This window comes from Phalacrocorax aristotelis, chromosome 1 (assembly GCF_949628215.1).
Source record: "Phalacrocorax aristotelis chromosome 1, bGulAri2.1, whole genome shotgun sequence".
In the NCBI taxonomy this organism is placed as follows: domain Eukaryota; kingdom Metazoa; phylum Chordata; class Aves; order Suliformes; family Phalacrocoracidae; genus Phalacrocorax; species Phalacrocorax aristotelis.
Genome location: NC_134276.1, coordinates 21,941,614 through 21,951,955, shown reverse-complemented (window position 1 = coordinate 21,951,955; position 10,342 = coordinate 21,941,614). Strand labels below are relative to the sequence as shown.

Genomic DNA, 10,342 nt, shown 5'->3' with positions numbered 1-10,342 from the left:
ATGAGACAAGGCACACTAGAAAGCAGCGGACCGTAATGTTTGTCTTTAAGGCCTACAGCAGTTTTCTTGGTCCTTTACTAAAGAAGCATCAAACCAAACTAATTGCAGAGTCCAGCTACTGACTTATGTAATGAATTACGTCATTCTCAATTCAGGATTGGGATAGACAGACCGTGACTGTTGTCACTGTAAAATTCACAGCCTCTTTTGGATCAGTGTAATGACCCTGCCACCCAGGGGGCCCTGCTGCTGCTGGTGCCATGACCCAGGAGCCCCCACTGCCCCCAGTGCTGACCTCCAGAGCCACCGGCCCTCCCAGCACCCTGCAGCCAGGAAGGTTCATCAATAAATCCAGGTTTTCTGCATGGCGTGACAGATCACTGCAGGCACAGTGCTAAGATGGCAGGGTGGGCTATTTTTTTAATGACTCAAATTTCTGAAGTGTGAGAGGAGGCCAAGGCTAAACAATCTTAGAAAATTTCTGATGCAAGTAAAGAGAAAAAGGTTGTTTGCCATGGATCTCGTTTTTTCTTCTCTCGCACAGCAGCGAGGCTAATTTTGCTACAGAAGTTCATTCAAGTAGAGCAGCTAATTGCTGCACATTGTCCTTCCTTTTCCTCAGCGAACAGTAGATACAATGTCCCAGATACAAACCGGGCACCAAAACGCTTGCAATATTTCCTTATTACCACAGGGTGGTGGTGAAGACCTTAGCAACAACTATTCATTGCTCCCCTGTGCTGAGGATACATTATTTGATACGGAGACCACACATACATCTTTGCAGTGTGGGAACGCCCTCAGACACAGTGTTTTCAGTTGCTTGCACCAACAGGAGTGAATTAAGGCCACTTCCTATAACAGATTAACTACCACTACTGCTGGTTTTATCCTTCACTGTTCATGATCAGCATTTAAGGAGTTGATGATATGCTCAGTTGCTTTACTTCTACTAGTCCTTACACAGCAGCAGCTTCAGTAGTTTCAAGAAGACACAGTTAAGTAACAAGTTATGGCTTCTTCAAATTTAGTTACCAATTCAAATTTAGTTACCAACAACTTAGCAGCGCAGTAGCTTTGACTGATGCTTGAATGGCTAGATGGGAGCCTGACAATTACACATGAAAAGCTCTCTTTGACATTCAATTTATTTACTTTAATTCAACCTTGTTACTTCTTTTCCATAATCAGCTAATATTTGTAATGCCACATTCATAGCACTGTTCTTTTTAGTTTCTACAGTCTTTTTGTCCCTAATTCCACTGTAAATTGCTTGATCCAGAAACTAAGCTTATTACATTTTTTTGCAGCACAATAATGGTATGAGACATGTTTTCCATCCTATAAACCAATGAAGCTGTAAAAGGCTAACATTTGTGTAATGTATTTGTATAACGGAATAGGCAAATCAAAGCCTTAATAATGCATTTTAACAATTTTATTTCATGTAACAGTGGTAAAAGCCAAAGTACAGAGCACTTCAGCTTAACATTGGTATAAATAGGAAGATTCCAGTTTAAACCTCTGTTTTAATTATTGAACAGCTCTTAAAATTAAATCACTGACCTTTGAGAATTTAGCGACCAAACAAGTGTTTGTCCTCAAGGCACATATTTGAAGCATGTGTTCCTTTACATGAAGTTTTTATACTCTGGTTAGAGGTGCCCAAGAAGACCACAAGTACAAAGTGAATGAGGTAAGACCAAAGATCCTATATATGTGGTGATGATATTGATGTTGTCAGTTTGTGGAGATGAGTGCACGAATGGGGACCAAACTGTCTAGTCCTTGGGCAAGAAACACTCTCTTAGACAACTGGGAATGGGGTTGTCTGTCAGTGGACAAGGACTCTCAGACTTCTCCATGGGGTGCCTCATATCCTAACAGCATCATACAGAGCACTTCCTCCTTTTGCACGCCTCCGGAGTCCTTTGACTAAGGCAGCAAATGTTATATGGCTCAGAAGTAGCAAATGTTTCATCTATTCTCAACTTTCTTTAGTGCCAACCAGCAGCAGCAGACAAAGTGGGATTTTGCTGGTGGGTGATCAAACATCTCTCTGTAGACCATTGGCAGAGGTGCCATAAATCACATTTCCAACAATTGTTGCATAATGGAGAAATTTTCTGAAGACATAATAAAAAGATTAAGGAATGTGTCCCAAAGTTAAGGTCTTCCTCTACAAATTAAGTTAAAAGAATATTTAGATTGAATATTTCTAACAGAGAGTAATTATTTTTACTGAGAACATACTAGCCTCTACATCATATTTATGTGCATTGTTTCATAAGACCGAGAAATGATGGCAAAGAGATTAAACAGAAGACAGTATTTTAGACAATGCTAGTTAATATTTCAAAAGGAATACTGATCTTAGTATTAAGTTCTGATTATGAAATAACTGATTCAAAAGACAATTATGTAAAATTTACTCATTATGACTATCACTTTTGCCTGTGTAAGTACTTAACCTATACAGCCCAAGCTTCTGTGCCTTAGACATTTATGAATATTAATTCCAAATAAAACAGGCATTATTTTTGCTGCTATTTGATTTTTGTTCCTCAGCCTAATCTCTTCCCAGTATTTGCTCTTACACTCACTTAAACCTTTTTTGTTCAGAATTAAGTATTAATGTATTTTGGTGGGCCTATATTAAAAGACATTATGTAGGAGGGACACTCTAATGAAAGGATAAATATAAGCTGGACTTTAAGTAGCATAGTTACGTGAAGGCGGAGAACCAGACTAAAGACTTGTTTTTGCCAAAAAGCTCTTTTACTTGATCCTTCACCTCCTTGCCCTCATCTCACTCTGCTTCAGCTCTGACCCCCTGTGAGGTCATTCAACTTATTAACCCAGCAGGCAACTAACTCCAATGGAAAAAATTAAAAAAAAAAAAAGATTGCTTTGTGCTGAATTAGGGGGTTGAACTGCCCTAGCTCACCTCCTGTGACACCAGAGCCAGCTCCTGAGAGATGAGAGGTACAGCTGTGCAGTCATAAGTAGGTGCAGGGAGAAATGTGGATGGAGAAGTGGGCATTAAGACCTCTGCTTCTTCTTGGTTATGAGCTGTTTGCCTGGCTCAATTATTAATTATCAGTTAAGAAGCTGTTAGACAGATACTGGGTTATTAATGGCCAACATTGATAAAAGGTTGGAGACCAGAAAGAAGAAGGGTTTCCTTACAGACTCCAAATGCCTAAGATGTCATTTGGCAGGAAGTCTTTGAACTAGGAAAGAGGACACTGGAAGATGTAGACAGGCTTATGCAGAAAGGCTTATGTAGAAAGGCAGCAGTGGCTATGAAATAGCTCCAATTTGGGCACTGTTTTGGCCAGAGAAGTTTACAAAGAGACTTCTGAACAAGGAGAACACCTACATGTTATGTAAGCAAAGCTACAGCTCAGAGAAACAGGACGTCGTACAAATCGTTGTGGATGAATGCAGGATCACTGGTCCTACCTGAATCATGCCCCAAGACTTGAAATTTTAACTGTCCATTTGGGCTCAGGACAACAACATTATTATTAGCACACTTCCTTGTAGACTTTGCAGACATTGGGGTTTCATGGTTTTGGCTGCAATAAGACAGGTCACGGGAAGTTCTTTGGCATATAGCTGCTGCAACCGTATATTCCTTGCTGTAATTGCTGGGGCATGGGGGAAGTGGATCACTTTTGCCCAAGTTGGCTATTTATTATGATCTTGAAATTTGGGTTAAGTCAGCCAAATCCATGAAATCTGGGCTTTGTCAATGCACTCATGGTTTCAACAGAACAGTGTGAAACTCTATGGGATGCACTGAGCTGTTGTTTTCTTGTTTGCCAGCTAGGTCCTGAGGACATCACGGGTAGCTCTAAACCTCCCCAGAGCTTTTGTGACTTTCAGCTGCTCACCATCTACGTGCATCAAAACGTCCCTTTGCAGAGTCACTTATTTCCACAGGTTATACTGCATAAGAAAATATGAAACAGAACCTGATGCTCCAAATCACAGGGAATTAAGGAATATTTTAAATTGTGTAAAGCTGAGTCAATATTTCAAATGTATAATGATGCTATGGCTGATATTCCCATTAAATTATTACTTGAAATAGCACTCAGTAGTCTCCAGGACTGCACTTAATGCATTTATAGGTCTCTATAGACCTATAAATAAAACAAAACAAAACAATAGACACGGTGAAAACCCATTTCCTTTTTTTCCTCCCTCCCCTACCCTGCATCCCCTTCTAAGGTAGACTTATGCATATGTACTTTTGCTTTCTTAAATCTTTCAGCCAAAATCATATAACCTATCTAAAGAATGACAAGCTGGATTATACTGCTGGCTATTGTAGTCAGCGCAGCAGAAACACGAAACCAGGACGTCTGTACCCAAGGGTATCCTGGCATCCCTGGCAATCCCGGGCACAATGGCATACCTGGTCGTGATGGACGTGACGGTTCAAAAGGTGAAAAGGGAGATACAGGTACAGTGGTCAGAATAACTGATTTCATGTATCAAATGCAATGCCATTAGTTCCAAAAGTTGTCTGTAGTCACTCTGCATTAACGGGATTATTCTGCCTAGCCTTCAGAAAACATTTCAGACATTTGTCATTTACTTGTTTGAAGAAGGAAATATAAAGAAAGACCTAATAATGAAAGCAAGATACCTAGTACTATGGAGAGGTCAGGTAAATGGGATAAAAACAAAAGAACAAAGACTTTACATCCTGTTTTGGGAGTATCTACATGTCTATTTGAAAATTTTTAAGCCTGTAAACCTACTCCTACATCTTTAAGATAGCAAGTCTATTTCTGCAAAGAGCTTCAAGCCCAGTAAAAAAACGCAACAACTGATACCTTTTTTGGTGTCATAAGACATGTGCAGTGGTAAGAATATTTCTTTTTCTTATCTAAATTTTACATTTGTAGGACTTGCTTCTGAGTGTGCATACTTGTTGTAAATCAAGAGCTATTAGAGGGAAGTTCAGCAATGGAGATTATTGAAAAACAGTGTAGGATTCATGTCTGCTCTAACAGGCTACAATAGAGATTTTTGTGTGATACTGTAGACAGAGGTAATCTTCTCAGCATCCTAAAACTAGTAATTCCCATAGTACATTAAGCCTCAGGATAATGATGGCCCCTGCATCCATGCTGGAGTATCAAGGCCAGGGTTGCACAAGGTGACAAATCTGTCCACATGTGGACATATAACACTTCATATGAAGTGTCACAACTCCAGAATGCGAAGCACAGGACAAGTGCAAATCTGCTGCTTCAAATTTGTTCACAAAATTTTGGGGGTGAACTTCTCCCCAACAGGCTTTATGTTAACGTCAGCTATTGTGTGGCATCACACAGGTGGCATTATGGCTTCATGCATAGAACTGCCACACTGTTACTGGGGGCCTGGCTAACTCAGCTGCACAAATCAATCCGGATCAAACTTGTACTTATACGATAAAGCCTTCACCGAGCGCTATTCTTAAGGACTGTGAATCACAGCTCTTTTCAGTGGAGTATATAATGTAGTACGTAAACCAAACTGAGATCAACAATCTAAAAGAAATTAACTTAAAATGCGCTAAAGTGTTTTACTATGTCTTTCAAGATAGTGGAAATGTCTGCCTTTAACAGACTGGGTTGCTAAACTAATGGATCACGTGCTCCACTAGAAAAGTACATGCCTCCACAGACTGTGCTGCAGAATCGGTGTTGAAGGTGTAGTTTGATGTGCAGTTCTTTGACAGCTATGCTGGCATAGGCAGGATCCTCTGCCAGATCCCCTTCCGACACTTGACTTTTCTCTCTTATACACCACAACTGTTAGTGTGGCTATACAGTGAGGTAGATCAGCTGAAAAATAACCAGCACTTATAATGGCAATTATAAGCAGTTAGTCACTGCTTATGGCCTGCCCTGGACACTGAAAGACCCACTTACATATTTACCTCAGTGATTGCTAAAGAGTTACTTTGAATTCCCTTGTTTACAAAATTATTTAGAGTTCTCTGTCAAGCAACCACTTACATGCTGCTTCTGCTTTCAGTGCCCTAGCCTGGCTAAACCCAAAACCTTTTAAAATCCAGAAACAAACAAATAAAAAATCCATTAGCCTCTTAATAGGCACATACAATTAACTACTTTCTTTTTTCTATATACGGGGGTCCTGGAAAGTCTGAAAATGGAAAAATCTAGAGCTTACTTGGTTTCATTTATCTTATAAAGCTCCTCACTTTACTCCAGTGAGTTATTGCATGACATGGCTAGTTTCTGATAAAGTCCCCAACGTTTTTCCTAAATTAAGCTATTATGATGACTGTACTGACTATTCTTTGTTTGAACAAATTGGGGTGACCGTACCATTCTTTATATTGTATGTTTATATTGTATGTACATTCACCTTTGCAGTTAAATAGAGGAGACTTAGCTTTGTTCCTTACCAAGTCAATGAAATTTCAGCTGGATGCTGGACTGTGCCCATTGTGCAGAAAACTGCTGAAGAACCATTCTCTAGTCCGTATGGCTGGAGAGCTACTCTTGCAATATGGTTACAACCAAACTGCCAACTCTTTTTCCTTCTGTTGCATTCTGGATGCAACTCCAGGTATTTGATCACACACCTCCTGGTCACCTATGATGTTACTACAAAAATGACTTCTAAACCTGCTCTCTTTAGAGCGTTGAAAGTCTGTGTCATGCTTGATACAGGGATCAAGAGTGTGTATGCCTTCCTCAGATCTACAGGCAATATTATTCCACAGTAACGTTTCGTTGTCATTGGCCAAACACCTGCAGATGTCTCTCCTTGAGAAGGGCGTTCACCATTGCTGCACTACTAGGCTTCCTGTCCCTGCAAAGCTTCTTGATGAATGTGACTTCCTCACTCCTTTACCTGCTGGCATCTTCCATGGACGGAGGCAGCAACAGGACAAGAGGTTTTCACACTGGTGGTCCTGACCAGGGTATAGCTCTTCTACATAGCTCAGTAACCCGCCTCTTTATGCCAAGGATTCCTTCTGTCTCAAACAAGCACTGTCCTCAAGCAGAGTTTCTGTGCTCTCTGTCAATCTCTCCATAAGATAAAAGTACCAGCAGTGGCACCCACTTACAAGTCAGGAATAAGACTACTCTTTACATTACTGTTTAGCCAGGCTTGAAGAGGATGGATTAGAGAAGGATTAATCCTAAGTTTTCTGGTAATTTAATTGTTTAATGAAAATCTGTTTTTCTCTTCTGTGCTAGGTGAAGCAGGACTTCCTGGCAGTCCAGGAAAAGATGGTGCAAATGGAGAGAAAGGAGAACGAGGTCAGGCCAGAAGTGTTTCAATTTATTATTTGTCTATCTGCTCCCCTTGTGTTTGTGAGCACTGGATGTGCTATACATTCTAGCTGTAGCAAAAGTACCATAAAGTTTAAAAACCTTTTTTTTTCCAGAAGTAGTAGAGGCTGCACACACACGCTGACAATACAAGAGGAATTTGCCACCTCCGATTATCCCACTGACTCTGACACCCTACAACTTGTTCACTCAGCCTGTTATCCTACCTTTCCCATTTCTGATCCTTTTGTCAGCTGCTGAGGAAGACACTGCATCTGCAGCTACCTCAGGAAAGTGAGGCTCCTGTAGCTACGTATGCAACTTCAGGGAAAGGGACTTTTAAAATCAATTTTAGAAGACACAAGTTATACACCTAAAAATACAGTAGATCCTGTATATTTCACCTGTGTAGCCAACCTATGCATATGCAGCATGTCTCCTGTGTCAGATGGATGTACATGTGCAGAGTGACTTGTGTGTAGAAGCAGGGAGTCAGCCATTGTGCAACTGGCATCACATCATTCTGCACAAATTCAATAACTCTGAGACGCTAGACTTGTTTATCCTTACAGTAATTGTACCCAGACCATGTATATATCAAAAAACATGGAAGCCTGCCAAAGACAGTGTCCAGGTTCTCCAAAATCCTGAAGCTGACAATAGGGTATATGCATTGCATGGGAGTAATTACAAGCTGCTTTACACCCCTCAGACTTTTCTCCAGTCTGTTAGAAATGAACCCAGGCCTGGAAAGAGCGTGAGCCATGAGGCCACAAATGTTTAAAATTACCAAAGCTACCTTCTTTTCCTGTGTCCTTGTCCTGATGGACCCACATTGCTTTTCCCAGAGGCTCACCATACCATCTCGCCTGTTTTCAGTTCATTTCTGCTGTTAAATACTCTCAGTTGTAAACTGAGAACAGTAAACTATGTAAATACAGCACTATTCCTAACAACTGAAGCCAGAGGCTCCTGTGCAGAAATTGTCAGCTTCTTTTCCTCATCAAGATATGACAGAGTGTATGATCATTATGGTAGCTTTTGTGTATCAACTGCTAACATGCCCTTCACGTCTTGAGACCTTCACCTTCAAACTCTTGTGAATCAATCAGGATTTTCAAAGGCTTTGAGCTTCAGTCCAAGAGTGGAGGAAAGACAAATGGAGCATGTGGTAGCAAATAACAGGGGCAAAAAGCCTTTAATTGCACTGCAGTCGCGATCTAGGCAATCCAAGCAATGTTCTATCACACTGAAATTACAGAAACCCATAGCGAGCAAGTTCTGGGTGTTCTCCAAATAGAACCTTCCTCTGATTAAATTGTGAACCATTTCCCCCATTTTGTATACCAAAGGCTGAAAACAAGTATCTGGACAGAAGCTGCTTGTGCCTGAGATGATGGGAGTTGTCAGTGCTACCATCAGCCTGCAGACAAATCTCACCTTCCTTTCCTTGAGCTTATTTTTGCTGCTCTCAGACAGGGCACTTGTTTTCTAACACGACAGCAGGTTCTTCAGATCTTATGCTTATCGTGCACTTAAATGTATGAGAAATTGTATGTACAGTGAGCACAGTATGTACAGTGGTGACACACACCTTGAAACTTGCTGAAACTTGTGTTGTGCCCCACTAATCCAGTGGAAGATCACAAGAAAGTGTCTTTTGTTTTGTTTTTTTTCATTTAGGAGCCAATGGGACTGTTGAAGAGAAGGGGAACAAAGGAGATAAAGGAGAAAGAGGACATCCTGGGAAACTGGGACCAAAAGGAATTACAGGGTCAGTGGGTTACAAAGGTCAGAAAGGAGAGCTGGGACTACAAGGACAAAAGGGCTTAAAAGGAGACATTGGGCCCATAGGTCCAAAAGGGACAAAGGGTGAAATTGGCCATCCTGGAAGAGTTGGTTTCCCAGGGCCAATTGGCCCAACTGGTTATCCAGGTCCTAAAGGTAATACTGGAGATCTGGGGCCACAGGGTAATCCAGGAGTTCAGGGGGAAAGAGGATTGAAAGGAGACAGAGGAGATAAGGGGAACGTAGGTGCCCCAGCAGTCCTGCCAAGGAGTGCTTTCAGTGTCGGCCTTACAATCGCCACCAAATTTCCCCCTGGGAATCGCCCGATCAAGTTTGACAAGGTGCTGTATAACAGTCTAAATGACTACAACTCAGTTACTGGTAAATTCACCTGCAAATACCCCGGCGTTTACTATTTCACCTACCACATCACTGTCTACTCAAGGAACGTTCGAGTAGCTCTAGTTAAAAATGGGATCAAGATGCTGCACACAGTGGACAGGTACCAGAGTGGAGAGGACCAGGCCTCAGGAGCTGCCATCCTCGAGCTACAGGAAGGAGATGAGGTGTGGCTGCAGGCTCACCAAGGAGAGACATTCAACGGGCTGTTTGCAGATGCTGATGATGATACCACCTTCTCTGGGTTCCTCCTGTTCAGCACCTCTGACCCACTGCCGTCGCCTGCTATGTAACTCCACATTATCCATGAACACTGTATGTCTGTGTCCTTCAGCCCTCCCTAATAAAGTTGTTATCTGCTGGCCAATTTCTACTGGATTCAACAGAAAACAAAAATCATCCAGAGAGGCATGCTGAGGGAGACTTAGGACAGCAGGGGAGGTTGGGACTAGCTAGGCACCTTCCTAAAAGTTGAGTAAAATTTTTTATTTTACTGAAGTCATCACTGTGGGAAGGTGCAGGATCACACTACTTGTATCTGTAGTAAACTAGGCCTCATTAGGCACGCACTGCTCGTTGCACAACTGATTGTGCTGAAGTTTTCATGACCAGCTGCTGAAAGAGAGCTCAAGGCTTCAGAGCCATACTCAGAACAGTTTGAATTAAACACCTTCTTGTCCCAGTCACAAGACACCAGGTGTTTATTTATTAAACTGTTGTAATCTACTGTTGTCATCTTTGTTTTTTAAAAGTAAAAAAAAAATCCTTATGTGCATAAACAGTTTTTATGCCTGCAGTTGCAGGACAGTTGGTTTCAGGAACAGCTTCTGCACAAGAGAGGA

At 41.5% G+C, this 10,342-nt stretch overlaps 1 protein-coding gene across 1 annotated transcript; it reads left to right on the top strand.

Annotated features, from left to right (window-relative positions):
- The first annotated feature begins 4,175 nt into the window (after nt 1-4,175).
- Nucleotides 4,176-9,793, top strand: LOC142052023 (uncharacterized). The gene is given in 4 exon segments (XM_075081875.1): nt 4,176-4,304; nt 4,306-4,474; nt 7,239-7,301; nt 8,997-9,793. Coding segments are annotated over 4 exon segments (1,086 nt in total). The 5' UTR covers nt 4,176-4,247.
- The last annotated feature ends 549 nt before the right edge of the window (nt 9,794-10,342 follow it).